The following is a 14,921-nucleotide window of genomic DNA, read 5'->3' on the forward strand; positions in this document are numbered from 1 at the left end:
TGGAAAGATTTAAATTTATCCAGTGTCTTGTTTGACAAAGCTTTCCGCCCTCAACCCGACTGCGAGCGTGTTTCTGATTACGCCGCTCAACAGCATCGTCCAAGTCCGTGAATATGAATTCACTGAGGTTGGCCTTTCTACCGTCCATTTGAAAGATTGAACCGGACTTTCACTTGAAACCGGACATTCACCTGAAACTTTCCGCTGCTATCGGCAAACATTTCACCGCAGTTGGATGATCTCCTTTGTCAAAGACATAATGTAAATTCTCGGTTGAAACACTGCATTTGAACTTTTAGATTTACACCTACAGACGCAGCGAAAATCGTTTTCTGATGTCTCATTCGCCGTCTTCTTTTTAAAACTTCCTTTGCGGTTTCGCTGAACGAATATTGAACGAAGATATACTTCTCAAGGCATATGTTTTTGCCTGGCCTTTTGAAGAGTAGCGCAGAGCAATTTTATTCAGGATATCTCCCGGGGTTATTGACAACAGGCGATAATGAGAGGACGTCAAGATTAGAAATCCTACACCGAAAAATCACTCGGCCGTGAAAGAGCAAACTCTTGGGCTTAGGCGGTAGTCACTCCTTTCGCGCACTCCTCGCCCCCAGGATTTCGCGCAATCATTTTTTTCTCGCGGTTTTCTTTCGCGTTACGCAACGACGGACTAAGCAAAAGAGGGACTACTCGTAGTCTATGATGAGAATTAGCGCGTTGTCGTACAACAAATGTTGACAGCGATGTGATTACACGGATCAGGTAACCCAATTTTAAGTAATTATTTCAACTCTTACTAGATAGCTGGTCATAGAGTCCACTGTAATACCACAATAACAGCTTAGAAAGGTAGAAGAACTCTAAAGAACCCGGGGGGGTTCTTTGGGAATTTCTGGGTGGGGATGTGCCGCTGGGACCCTGGAACCCTTAGCCTATACCAGAGCTAGTTCAGCTGAATTTTGCTACCCTATACTAGAGTAAACTCCCCAAATCCCCCCATCTATCGACACTATTGAGGCTGATTTGCGTAAATTTAAACTTGCCGATTTGATTTTTTTATATTTTTGAGTTGCAATTCCTGGTTTCCTTAGTCTAGGTAAAATCTTCAACCAACAAGTCAGTTTTTGGAAAATGATACCCTATTCTAGACCCAAACGCTCTGGTTTATATACCCTATCCTAGAGTAAACTGCTTGAAAACCATACCCTTCACAGCGGCACATACCTATATAGCCCATATATGGCAGTGCCCCCCCCCCGGGAAAGAAACCCAGGGAAGTCAAAGGGGTATGGATGGGCACAATTTGAGGGGATTAAGACCCCGTCGGATAAATTTGAAAACGCAGCTTTATTTCTACGGTTAAGCCTACCGTCCACACGAAAACGCTCTGGAGATCGGGGGAATTTGAAAACGCCGGCTTTGCGTTTTAGTGTGGACGGACAATATTTTGAAAACGAAGCTTTTTGAAAACGATGACATGGCGATAACCATGTGATGTTTTCCTCAAACACAAACCCAAAATGACCGCTGATTGTTGCGGGCTCAAATTTCTCGGGCGCATTGTGGACAGGACTTTAAACACACCGCATCGAGGGTAAACTTGAAAAAAAGTCGGCTCGACTTTTAAAAAATTATGTCAATCAGTCCAAAAAAGGGTTATTTACAATGCTCGTAATTAAATCATCCTTCTTTGATGCAAGGTCCAGATTTTGCCAGAAAAACTGACGAAAACTCATATCTGAAGCCCAGAGCTCGTAGTTGACAAAAGTAAAGAGGGTCTGGAAGGGGTTAACTGACAAATGACAAATACCCAAAAATTTAACTGACAACTGACATTTGTAGTCAGATTTACTGACAACTGACAAAAGGCTTCAGTCATTGTTATTCGTTTGAAACTTGATTCGCGCTACAATTGTACGGCAAATGTAAGTGAAGAAAAGGACAAATAGGACTCCTCTGTTCCCTGTGTACTAGCCACACAAAACGTCGGGTTCCGAGAAGTTTGCAGTTTAAGAGACTATATGTCGCATATCTGTTACCTAATTCGCATATTTGCTAGCCAATCTGAGATAAGGCTGAAGTACTTTGTATCTTTCCCCCTTGAAGCAAGGTTTCTCATATATTACCCTGGTTAGCACCCACGTTCCAGTCTAGTAGACCTGATTGGTTTCCGGGATTCGTCGGCTTTTTTTTTTCGTTTGTTTTTTTAAGCCACTTGTCTTTTTCTTTTCTTTTTCAACCCTTTTTTTGTGAAGGACATCCACAATTGGCTACATGTACTTATTTCAAGCTTGGAACCGATAAGAACACCGTTTTTGACCTTACGCGACCTTGCTGTTTCGCATAATCGACCTCAAATTTTATCCGATGGTTTAGATGTTGTGCGTTTGTAATTCATAATAAAAAAAACTCGATTTCTCTGAAGATCTTTCGCAGCTCTCCTGCGAGCAGAGTCGCTTCGATCTTATTCGCAAGCTATTCGCTTTCGATCTAACGGCGCTGAGTCGCGTACTTTTTTTCTTTTTTTTTCACGTACAGCAGACTACACTTTCGTCTTCAGGCGGGAAGGAAAATATGTTGGGCAAGGCGACGAAAAGTTTACAAGGCAGAGTGGCTCAATCGAGAATGAGTAAATCCATTGGAGCAATGCAGCTCATGTAGTGGAGGTTTGCCAGTTTTTGAGCTTCATGTAGTATGCACGAAAAGTTATTCTTTTTAAAAAAAAAAAAAAAAGAAAGAAAGAAAGAAAGACTGTTGTTATAACAAGTATAGCCAGAAGTCAATATGGTAATTATATTCGTATAACCAGAATAACCCGTAAGCCACACATGTCAATCATCATCCACTGGGAAATCGACGAGTTTGCTCATAGAGCACTTTGATTATTAGCAGTTGCTTGTAAAACAAAATGAGATGCTTGCTTTCAATTGTATGATGATGAAAAGTAGAAAACAAAGAACTTTCTTTAAAAAAAATAGTAAACGAACATATTGCCACTTTTTGCTACCTTATAACGTCTTGGAGACTATGAGTCAATTGGAGGTCAAGAGGACCACACAAAAAGTCGCTGATTCTTCTCCGCTGTGAATCGCGCACTCAGTTCAATGTAATAAGATTTAGGTAAAATTCCGAAAGTAACGACCCCCCGAAAGTAACGTTAAAAAATTGTGGCTGCTAATAAATCCCGAAAGCAGCGATCCCCCAAAAGTAGCAAGCCCTCCGAAAGTAGCGAATCCACCCCTGCCCCCCCCCCCCACCCAGCCCCTACAGAGGAACGTATTAAGAACGTTTCTTCAAATTTAAATTGAAAACTCGACCAGCGTACTAAGATATTATTAAAGCAGACTAATATAGCAGTGTGTCATGAAGTAGAAACAGTTTACGGTATCTGACAAGCTTCCCTGCCCACCACTGACAACACGGTATAGACATTAAGAGCCCACCCACGTGACAGGAACGAAGAATTTCATGTCATGTTTTAAGAACGTTTTTTTTTTTTTTTTTAATAATTTCCGTCTTTTATTTCGTTAAAATAGTTCAGTCGTACCAACCATATATAACGTTTTCTGCTCCCCGAAAGTAACGACCTACCGAAAGTGACGAGCCCCAAATTCAAAGACTGCTTATTCCGAAAGTAACAATGGTCGTTACCTTCGGAAGTTTACGGTGGTTCACTGATCCAATCCGTTTCCGAATCACTAAATTCACGTGAAATAACGAGGGGTTTAGGTAGGTTACAGCATCTGCTTTGAAACAGTGAGTTGCTCTCTATCTCGCTTTAGCAAAAATCTATGACGAATGCCGTTCGCTGATTGGCTATGCTACTCACTATCTATTCTGTTTTAGTATAAATCTATACTAGCGTTCTATCACAAATGCCGATCTCTGATTGGCTACGCTACTCACTATCTATTCTGTGATAGATAGTGAGTAGCGTAGCAACAACAGCAAATTTTGACGCTGAATAAATGTCCATAAACGGCAGACCCACAATTCCTGCCATAGAAGTGTTGCTGATGATGTGTCCGCTTTGCCTCGCTTTCATATTCGGTAACACTGCCTTGATTAAGCGGAGAGTACCAAAGAAATTCACGTCAAACATGTCTTGGGCCATACTGATAGGAACACACTCTACAGCCGAGAAAAAGCCAAAGCCAGCATTGTTGACTGAAAGACAAAAAGAGCAGTTCGTGGAAACCTATTTCCCTGTGTAAAATTTGAGATGCCTACAAAGTAGAACACACGGAATAAAAATATACTGTATGTTTGATCTCGAGTAAATCGCAATGCAAAATTATTTCAAATCCTATTTTTTGTAAAATAATATATAGTAAATGGACTGGCGTACATTTCCAAACACCAGTTTGGTCATAATTTCAATAGGCTCATTCGTGGCAGAATTTTTGACCTTGGCGGCAAGTGCACCAGCCATAAACTCGGCGTGTGTGTAACAGCGGAATTTGGTGTTTTGGCCAAGAATTATCTCTTGGATTATGGCTGCTATTTCATAGCAGTCCATCTTCTTACTGCACAAGGCCACGAAATTTCCATCCCATATCTTCTTTAACTCCTTCGTTTTCTCATCAGGCTCCTCTAGGGTTTTGGTCCAGTCTTGAGCATTTTGTGCGATCTGGGTGTCCACAGGACCTATTTCAATTATCGTACACCTGTAGAACGGAGACAAACAAAACATGTCAGTTATATTCATTATTAAGAAAAAAACTGTAAACTGTTCTCCTTCTACCAGTTTCCCTAATAACTTCAGCGAAAAAAATTATCTCCTTTGATAAAATTCTCACGTTCCTACGGCCCATTAACACCCGGAGATTTTTAGAAAAACACGCATTTTTAGGCACTTTGGAAATTTTTAGCCTGGATATGAGCTAAATTATCTCTAACCTACTCACAAAGGCATTTGCAACATCACAGCATGCCTTTCTTTCCACTAGCATCGCGTTTTATGACATTTTTGCGCAGAAATCAAAATGACCTACGTCTTTAGGCTTTTCGTTTTTTTATTTTTTATTTTTTGCCTCTTTTTCCTTTTTCTCCTTTTGTTATCTTAGTACTGCAGTTGTTGACCTACTACTGGGCTTGCTTTCAGTTCAAGAATTTCCGAGAAAGCATCATCGAGACGGGAAATTCTTACCACGGAGTAGCCAGGTGTAGTAGAGGGAAATTTTGCTCTGAGTTTTTCACTGAAATTTCTAAGCATTTTCGTGCATATTTCACGCTCAATTGACCCAGTCACTCTGATCTGGGTATCATTGGAAAGATCTTTTCCTCCTGCAGAACTTGAGTATAAGTGATGCCAATTTTAATCAAAGGTGATGACGTCAGAAAGGGAACTAAGGCGAGCGCTCGTCACGGGCGGTTACGGGCGGTACAGGCGCCAATGGGTTGGTAAATAAACTTGTAATTTCAGTGCTCAAGACCGCCAACATTGACGTCATCCCGGGAACTGGGCTGAACGTAATCAAGGGATTTTTGACTGGGCTTCCAGTGCATTTTGGATTATTTGTGGTTCAGGTTTTATCACAAATGGATGAGGCTTCTCAGTGAAAAAACCGTATCAGCCAGTAATACAATTCGGAGTCCAGCTTCGATATGACTTTTACGCTAAAATACTTATCCTTGCGGGCCAGAAGGATTCCACTGGATGTCCAGAAGGGCACAAAAAAGTCACCTGCTCTGCGATTCTCTCATGTGAATCTCGCACTCTTAAACTAAATTCACGAAAATCACAACGCACGTTTTTGGTAGGTTACAGAATCTACTTTGAAACAGTTACCACTCTCAATCTCGCTTTATCTCGTTACAATCAAACGTGGCTGCCTTTGCTTTGCTTTGAAATTTGACGCGAACGCCCTAACGATAGTGTCCCCTCAAGAAAATGTGTTAACTACTTGTCATGTCTCCTTTACCTGATGTTAAACTGTTGTAGACGCGGAGCCAATGATTCACTCAACCCTTCAACAGCAAACTTTGACGCTGAATAAATTTCCAGAAAAGGGATACCCATAATCCCCGACACAGAACTGTTGTTGATGATGTGCCCGCTTTGCCTCGCTTTCATGCTGGGTAACACTGCCTTGATTAAGCGGAGAGTACCAAAGAAATTCACGTTGAACATGTCTTGAGCAACACTGATAGGGACAAATTCTGAAGCCGCGAAAAAGCCACTGCCGGCATTGTTGACTGAAAGATGAAAAGAGCAAAATATCTCCCTGTAGGAAAGTAAACGACCTTTGAGTTGTATCCCAGAGGCATTAAGCTTGCCGGCGCGTGCTGAACAGAGTTTAATTATATAAACCTTACCCGTTAATATAGTTTTTCTTTTTTAGAGAGGTAAAAAGTCACCCAGCCATATATCTTCCGTAGAGAATGGTATCCCTTTCACCTACTCTTAGATTGAGTTACTCCTTACAAAAACTTGGATTAATTGTTCCTCACGCCGATCGATCTGCTTCAGATATTGCAGTTGAAAGGCACTTTTCAACACCTACGTGACAAATTCTTATTCTTGTGGGCAAAATGCTCGAAATCTGCTTTTGCGTTCACTTTAAAGGACAGATAAGACGTAATTTTTAACTGTTATCCTGTCTGTCACCAAACAAAGAAAAAACAAGGTTTGTGAGAGTTTTGGGATTTAGTCCTAATTAATATGGCAAAAATAATTTACTCTGAATTGAAATCAAAATTTGCATTAGAGTTTAATGGTTTTTACCTCAATGGCCCCCACTGATATACTGTTTTGACTTTTGATCTATTCTGTCCTATATAGATTACTAGAGTAAACTTCTCTAACCAAACGGTTCAAATAAACTCAACACGCCGCTCTGTATCACGTTTCGCTTGAAGAACTGCTTTGGTGTTTATGTAAATTGATTATTATACCTGTTACATAACGCCTGACCTCACCAACATTGTCCTTACTACACACGGTCACGGAATCGTAACATTGTAATTTCTCACCCACTGTTATAAGCTGATATATAGGTATCAAAAGGAGAGCAGATTTTAATGTCGTTTACGACAATTTTGGATAATATCAAGATAACAAATTTGTCAATAGCGTCAAAAATAGAGGTCAAATAGTACATTGTAAACTACCTCTATTGATGACAAAGCTCGATGTGGGTTCTTTCAGAATAAATAGAGAAAACCATGATTTACACTACTTACACAACACATCAATCCTTCCTTCAGCGTTCAGCACTTCTTTTACAGCTTTTTCGACTGATTCATCGCTACACACGTCCATCTGTTTGATAATCAATGTGTCTCCAAGACAGTCCTTTCCTTCTTCCTCCAGTTGTCCTTTCTTCGCCAGATTTCTCATGGTGGCGTAAACCTTGAAGCGTTTGTCAGCATCTTTAGCGAGAAACACGGCTGTAGCGAGTCCTATGCCGCTAGAACAACCAGAGATCAGCACGATTTGAGAAGCCATGATATCCCTGATGAACGATTATTCCAGATTATGGAAGCTTACTGCTGACACCACGCTCAAACAAAGGTAATCATAATAGGTCATAATAACGTCACGCAACAATCATGACGCCACTTGATAGGACACAGAGACGAGTACAGCGGGCGTTCGTTCTTATTTCGGTTGCCTCCTTTAGCCTGGAGGCTACCTCACAGGTAGTTCAGACCGTCAAACTTCCTTTCTGCCGTATAGGGGTTGAACCCTTGCGGGAGAAGAGAGAGGCCAGGGTAGCTGGATAAAGATAAGTTGGTTATCCAGAAACTAAGTGCACAAAAGACTGGTAACAACTCACCGTGTCACCATGAAATAATAATCATTATTCCTCGCGTGTGACTTAAATAATTTCTCCCTCAAAATTAACTCATGATTATACATCTGTTATACAGTCGGCTTTGGAGCTTCAATCATGAAATTAGGAATAATGCCTTTTTATACTAATAATTTCTTCGAACCATCATAACCGGAAATGTACAGCACTCAGTGATGAGAATAGACTACGAGTAGTCCCTCTTTCGCTTAGTCCGTCGTTGCGTGACGCGAAAGAAAACCGCGAGACAAAAATGGCCGCGCGAAATCCTGGAGGCGAGGAGCGCGCGAAAGGAGGGACTACCGCCTAAGCCCAAGAGTTTGAATTATGCGTTGCTCTCACAACGCAAAAATATGATTGGCTTATGTTAGGAGCGTTGACGACGTCTTGTCAACATTCGAGATACGTGTGACGTCTTGCAGGAATGTTTTGGAACCGGAGCGAAGCGGTACTAGAGCAAATTGAAGCGTTGGAATCGCGCTTCGCAACCCGTAATGTTCTTGCGAATCGGCCAACAGGCTTTGGAAAGATTTAAATTTATCCAGTGTCTTGTTTGACAAAGCTTTCCGCCCTCAACCCGACTGCGAACGTGTTTCTGATTACGCCGCTCAACAGCATCGTCCAAGTCCGTGAATATGAATTCACTGAGGTTGGCCTTTCTGCCGTCCATTTGAAAGATTGAACCGGACTTTCACTTGAAACCGGACATTCACCTGAAACTTTCCGCTGCTATCGGCAAACATTTCACCGCAGTTGGATGATCTCCTTTGTCAAAGACATAATGTAAATTCTCGGTTGAAACACTGCATTTGAACTTTTAGATTTACACCTACAGACGCAGCGAAAATCGTTTTCTGATGTCTCATTCGCCGTCTTCTTTTTAAAACTTCCTTTGCGGTTTCGCTGAACGAATATTGAACGAAGATATACTTCGCAAGGCATATGTTTTTGCCTGGCTTTTTAAAGAGTAGCGTAGAGCAATTTTATTCAGGATATCTCCCGGGGTTATTAACAACAGGCGATAATGAGAGGACGTCAAGATTAGAAATCCTACACCGAAAAATCACTCGGCCGTGAAAGAGCAAGCTCTTGGGCTTAGGCGGTAGTCCCTCCTTTCGCGCACTCCTCGCCCCCAGGATTTCGCGCAATCATTTTTTTCTCGCGGTTTTCTTTCGCGTTACGCAACGACGGACTAAGCAAAAGAGGGACTACTCGTAGTCTATGATGAGAATTAGCGCGTTGTCGTACAACAAATGTTGACATCGATGTGATTACACGGATCAGGTAACCCAATTTTAAGTAATTATTTCAACTCTTACTAGATAGCTGGTCATAGAGTCCACTGTAATACCACAATAACAGCTTAGAAAGGTAGAAGAACTCTAAAGAAACCGGGGGGGGTTCTTTGGGAATTTCTGGGTGGAGATGTGCCGCTGGGACCCTGGAACCCTTAGCCTATACCAGAGCTAGTTCAGCTGAATTTTGCTACCCTATACTAGAGTAAACTCCCCAAATCCCCCCATCTATCGACACTATTGAGGCTGATTTGCGTAAATTTAAACTTGCCGATTTGATTTTTTTATATTTTTGAGTTGCAATTCCTGGTTTCCTTAGTCTAGGTAAAATCTTCAACCAACAAGTCAGTTTTTGGAAAATGATACCCTATTCTAGACCCAAACGCTCTGATTTATATACCCTATCCTAGAGTAAACTGCTTGAAAGCCATACCCTTCACAGCAGCACATACCTATATAGCCCATATATGGCAGTGCCCCCCCCCCGGGAAAGAAACCCAGGGAAGTCAAAGGGGTATGGATGGGCACAATTTGAGGGGATTAAGACCCCGTCGGATAAATTTGAAAACGCAGCTTTATTTCTACGGTTAAGCCTACCGTCCACACGAAAACGCTCTGGAGATCGGGGGAATTTGAAAACGTCGGCTTTGCGTTTTAGTGTGGACGGACAATATTTTGAAAACGAAGCTTTTTGAAAACGATGACATGGCGATAAACCCAAAATGACCGCTGATTGTTGCGGGCTCAAATTTCTCGGGCGCATTGTGGACGGGACTTTAAACACACCGCATCGAGGGTAAACTTGAAAAAAAGTCGGCTCGACTTACAATGCTCGTAATTAAATCATCCTTCTTTGATGCAAGGTCGAGATTTTGCCAGAAAAACTGACGAAAACTCATATCTGAAGTCCAGAGCTCGTAGTTGACAAAAGTAAAGAGGGTCTGGAAGGGGTTAACTGACAAATGACAAATACCCAAAAATGTAACTGACAACTGACATTTGTAGTCAGATTTACTGACAACTGACAAAAGGCTTCAGTCATTGTTATTCGTTTGAAACTTGATTCGCGCTACAATTGTACGGCAAATGTAAGTGAAGAAAAGGACAAATAGGACTCCTCTGTTCCCTGTGTACTAGCCACACAAAACGTCGGGTTCCGAGAAGTTTGCAGTTTAAGAGACTATATGTCGCATATCTGTTACCTAATTCGCATATTTGCTAGCCAATCTGAGATAAGGCTGAAGTACTTTGTATCTTTCCCCCTTGAAGCAAGGTTTCTCATATATTACCCTGGTTAGCACCCACGTTCCAGTCTAGTAGACCTGATTGGTTTCCGGGATTCGTCGGCTTTTTTTTTTTTTTCGTTTGTTTTTTTAAGCCACTTGTCTTTTTCTTTTCTTTTTCAACCCTTTTTTTGTGAAGGACATCCACAAGTGGCTACATGTACTTATTTCAAGCTTGGAACCGATAAGAACACCGTTTTTGACCTTACGCGACCTTGCTGTTTCGCATAATCGACCTCAAATTTTATCCGATGGTTTAGATGTTGTGCGTTTGTAATTCATAATAAAAAAATACTCGATTTCGCTGAAGATCTTTCGCAGCTCTCCTGCGAGCAGAGTCGCTTCGATCTTATTCGCAAGCTATTCGCTTTCGATCTAACGGCGCTGAGTCGCGTACTTTTTTTCTTTTTTTTCACGTACAGCAGACTACACTTTCGTCTTCAGGCGGGAAGGAAAATATGTTGGGCAAGGCGACGAAAAGTTTACAAGGCAGAGTGGCTCAATCGAGAATGAGTAAATCCATTGGAGCAATGCAGCTCATGTAGTGGAGGTTTGCCAGTTTTTGAGCTTCATGTAGTATGCACGAAAAGTTATTCTTTTTTTAAAAAAAAAAAAGAAAAAAGAAAGAAAGACTGTTGTTATAACAAGTATAGCCAGAAGTGAATATGGTAATTATATTCGTATAACCAGAATAACCCGTAAGCCACACATGTCAATCATCATCCACTGGGAAATCGACGGATTTGCTCATAGAGCACTTTGATTATTAGCAGTTGCTTGTAAAAAAAAAATGAGATGCTTGCTTTCAATTGTATGATGATGAAAAGTAGAAAACAAAGAACTTTCTTTAAAAAAAAATAGTAAAGAACATATTGCCACTTTTTGCTTCCTTATAACGTCTTGGAGACTATGAGTCAATTGGAGGTCAAGAGGACCACACAAAAAGTCGCTGATTCTTCTCCGCTGTGAGTCGCGCACTCAGTTCAATGTAATAAGATTTAGGTAAAATTCCGAAAGTAACGACCCCCCGAAAGTAACGTTAAAAAATTGTGGCTGCTAATAAATCCCGAAAGCAGCGATCCCCCAAAAGTAGCAAGCCCTCCGAAAGTAGCGAATCCACCCCTGCGCCCCCCCCCCCCCCCACCCAACCCCTACTGAGGAACGTATTAAGAACGTTTCTTCAAATTTAAATTGAAAACTCGACCAGCGTACTAAGATATTATTAAAGCAGACTAATATAGCAGTGTGTCATGAAGTAGAAACAGTTTACGGTATCTGACAAGCTTCCCTGCCCACCACTGACAACACGGTATAGACATTAAGAGCCCACCCATATGACAGGAACGAAGAATTTCATGTCATGTTTTAAGAACGTTTTTTTTTTTTTTTTTACTAATTTCCGTCTTTTATTTCGTTAAAATAGTTCAATCGTACCAACTATATATAACGTTTTCTGCTCCCCGAAAGTAACGACCTACCGAAAGTGACGAGCCCCAAATTCAAAGACTGCTTATTCCGAAAGTAACAATGGTCGTTACCTTCGGAAGTTTACGGTGGTTCACTGATCCAATCCGTTTCCGAATCACTAAATTCACGTGAAATAACGAGGGGTTTAGGTAGGTTACAGCATCTGCTTTGAAACAGTGAGTTGCTCTCTATCTCGCTTTAGCAAAAATCTATGACGAATGCCGTTCGCTGATTGGCTATGCTACTCACTATCTATTCTGTTTTAGTATAAATCTATACTAGCGTTCTATCACAAATGCCGATCTCTGATTGGCTACGCTACTCACTATCTATTCTGTGATAGATAGTGAGTAGCGTAGCAACAACAGCAAATTTTGACGCTGAATAAATGTCCATAAACGGCAGACCCACAATTCCTGCCATAGAAGTGTTGCTGATGATGTGTCCGCTTTGCCTCGCTTTCATGTTCGGTAACACTGCCTTGATTAAGCGGAGAGTACCAAAGAAATTCACGTCAAACATGTCTTGGGCCATACTGATAGGAACACACTCTACAGCCGAGAAAAAGCCAAAGCCAGCATTGTTGACTGAAAGACAAAAAGAGCAGTTCGTGGAAACTTATTTCCCTGTGTAAAATTTGAGATGCCTAGTAGAACACACGGAATAAAACACATGCCTAGTAGAACACACGGAATAAAAATATGCTGTATGTTTGATCTCGAGTAAATCGCAATGCAAAATTATTTCAAATCCTACTTTTTGTAAAATAATAGTAAATGGACTGGCGTACAGATGAACAATAGCGTCCGAGTAATACCAAAATGTGTCTTAATGAAGTTATGTTTTAAACCATCGAAAGTTTTGATGGTTTCCTTTTTCGGAATCTCGAGGACGAGATTCTTCCATAAGAAAATTCCCATTGTAATTGTTGGGTTAAATTTTTGATTTATAGTGTGTTTTAAAGTTCTCAAATTAAAACGGCTTGATAGTTTGTTCTTTTTTCTTTCAAAAACGTTAACCACCACGTATGCTTGATAATGCAAACAGTTTTATTGCTATGTCTTAAGTGTTCCAGTGTATCAATTTGAACAATACTTCACGATTTACAAAATTATGTTAAAATATTCAAATCAATGTTTACTGCATTGTGCTGTAATCGACTGCACTGTTGTTTTAAGAATCGAGTGGTAAAAAAGGAGATCTAAACCCTTGGTCATGTACTAGGTCTAGAGAAAAAAAATCCTACAGATGTCAATTTTTTTTGTGAGGAAGTCGTGGATACCATCGAGGGCAGTAATCGAGGATAATATCGGGATAATAAATTTTTCAATTACCCCCAGCAGTAGTGCAAATCTGTAGGTATGTATGTTCTTCTAACAATGACAAAGCCCGATATTGCGGGATGCTCATTTTTCAGGCATTGCAAAGAGATAATTTTATATTCACACTACTCACACAACACATCAATCCTTCCCTCAGCGTCCAGCACTTCTTTTACAGCTTTCTCGACTGATTCATCGCTACACACGTCCATATGTTTGATAATCAATGTGTCTCCAAGACAGTCCTTTCCTTCTTCCTCCAGTTGTCCTTTCTTCGCCAGATTTCTCATGGTGGCGTAAACCTTGAAGCGTTTGTTAGCATCTTTAGCGAGCAACACCGCTGTAGCGAGTCCTATGCCGCTAGAACAACCAGAGATCAGCACGATTTGGGAAGACACGATAACCCGAGTGCAAGGGTATCGAAAGGCCACTGTTGCGAAACTTCGGAGAGATTGCGTTGCTCTTGATGGTTCACTGGCCTTGTCATCATGACGTCACCAACAATCGTATTCATGTCACTAAAATGGATTAACAAAACTGTTCAGTTCATGTTTATTCGCCCCATTTATCCTCCGAGCAACTTCGCACAAGGGGTTCAAGTCTTTCGCTCGTTCGTGATACCCAAAGATAAGCTTACTTCAAGGCTCTCTCCTTTTCGTTCTTTTCAATCTAAAACTGAGTCTCCATTACAAAGAATACGCCATTGCCGAGTTGCCTGTTGCCTCTTTTTCAAAACGAGTTCACGTGCAAAGCGTTGTAGTAGTAGTAGTAGTAGTAGTAGTAGTAGTAGTAGTAGTAGTAGTAGTAGTAGTAGTAGTAGTAGTAGTAGTAGTAGTAGTAGTAGTAGTAGTAGTAGTATACTTTATTTACCCTCGGATTGTAGAGTAGCTTTAACAGCTAATGTCTCCGAGCATTTCAACAGCACAATGGGCAGAGACCAGACCACAACACCGGGAACTTCGTGCCCTGCTCTTTACGATGAGTGTGTGGGTTCTTTAACGTCCCCTGCTGACCATAACAGTGAAGATGCAGGAGACGGGGCCTACGGTTTATCGTCCTTATCCGTTTCTAATGAAAATGACTTTGATTTGCATGAAAATGAAGTTTCAGATGAAACGCATTTTCCTAACAATGGTTTTTGCAACAAAGACTCATTTTGACACAGAGGCATAGAACTGAGCAACCCGAAAATGGTCTATTTATATACCATACGTTCTCGCCAGTAAACATCCCTGGGATTTATGGCAAACTTGGCCTTGTGTCCCCGGCGTCCATTTGACAACAACAACAACAACAACAACAACAACAATCCTTTATTTAAACACGATTTGGTTTAAAGCATCAGATTTGCTTGTGGGATCGTGTATCTAGCTACGTCTTTTGTAACTTTGGCATAGAACTGCTTAAAATTATCAGTATAGTACCTGGATGCGGTGTTCCAAAGTACAGCACTCCGGTAGCCGAGTTTTTCGAGTTTTTCATGTAGTACGAACAAAATCGCGGAGTTACGATCTTGTTACCTCTAAGGTGATATTTTGTGCTCTTGTATGAGACCATGCTCGATAGCAATGCCAGAGTCCTTCCACTAATTACGTTATAGAAAAACTTTATTAGGGTCAGTTTGTAAACATGAAAAATCGGTTCCTATCCTGCGATTTGTCGCACTGAATCTGATGGTTGACTCCCGCGTACGGGCTATTCGACCCCGAAGTTCATCAAGAAATGGTTTTATTCATTTGTTTTGAAAGTAACATATCC

At 41.0% G+C, this 14,921-nt stretch overlaps 3 protein-coding genes across 4 annotated transcripts in view; 1 reads left to right on the top strand and 2 right to left on the bottom strand.

The window, feature by feature from the left end:
* The window catches only part of LOC145467895 (uncharacterized), a 195,093-nt gene extending 193,503 nt beyond the window's left edge, over positions 1-1,590 (top strand). The window contains exon 6 of the transcript XR_014042135.1: positions 255-1,590. The gene's annotated coding sequence lies outside the window, so the exon portion shown is untranslated. The remainder of the gene's footprint in view (positions 1-254) is intronic.
* Positions 1,591-3,565: 1,975 nt separating this feature from the next.
* Positions 3,566-7,496, bottom strand: LOC145467995 (retinol dehydrogenase 8-like). Of its 2 annotated transcripts, XM_081451657.1 has the most exons (4): positions 7,186-7,496; positions 5,925-6,198; positions 4,349-4,667; positions 3,566-4,167 (listed from the first exon to the last, which is right to left on the bottom strand). In XM_081451657.1, exons 1-4 carry the CDS (start codon positions 7,448-7,450, stop codon positions 4,132-4,134), a joined length of 894 nt encoding a protein of 297 aa, XP_081307783.1. In that variant the 5' UTR covers positions 7,451-7,496; the 3' UTR covers positions 3,566-4,131. The 2 variants fall into 2 exon arrangements, with proteins under 2 accessions (XP_081307783.1, XP_081307782.1); XM_081451656.1 differs by having other exon boundaries at positions 3,566-4,667.
* A 4,028-nt stretch (positions 7,497-11,524) lies between these two features.
* LOC145468022 (retinol dehydrogenase 8-like) lies at positions 11,525-13,537 on the bottom strand. The gene is made up of 2 exons (XM_081451688.1): positions 13,297-13,537; positions 11,525-12,428 (listed from the first exon to the last, which is right to left on the bottom strand). Exons 1-2 carry the CDS (start codon positions 13,451-13,453, stop codon positions 12,160-12,162), a joined length of 426 nt encoding a protein of 141 aa, XP_081307814.1. The 5' UTR covers positions 13,454-13,537; the 3' UTR covers positions 11,525-12,159.
* Positions 13,538-14,921: the final 1,384 nt, after the last annotated feature.

The sequence above is a fragment of the Orbicella franksi genome, chromosome 14, assembly GCF_964199315.1.
Source record: "Orbicella franksi chromosome 14, jaOrbFran1.1, whole genome shotgun sequence".
NCBI classification, from domain to species: Eukaryota; Metazoa; Cnidaria; class Anthozoa; order Scleractinia; family Merulinidae; genus Orbicella; species Orbicella franksi.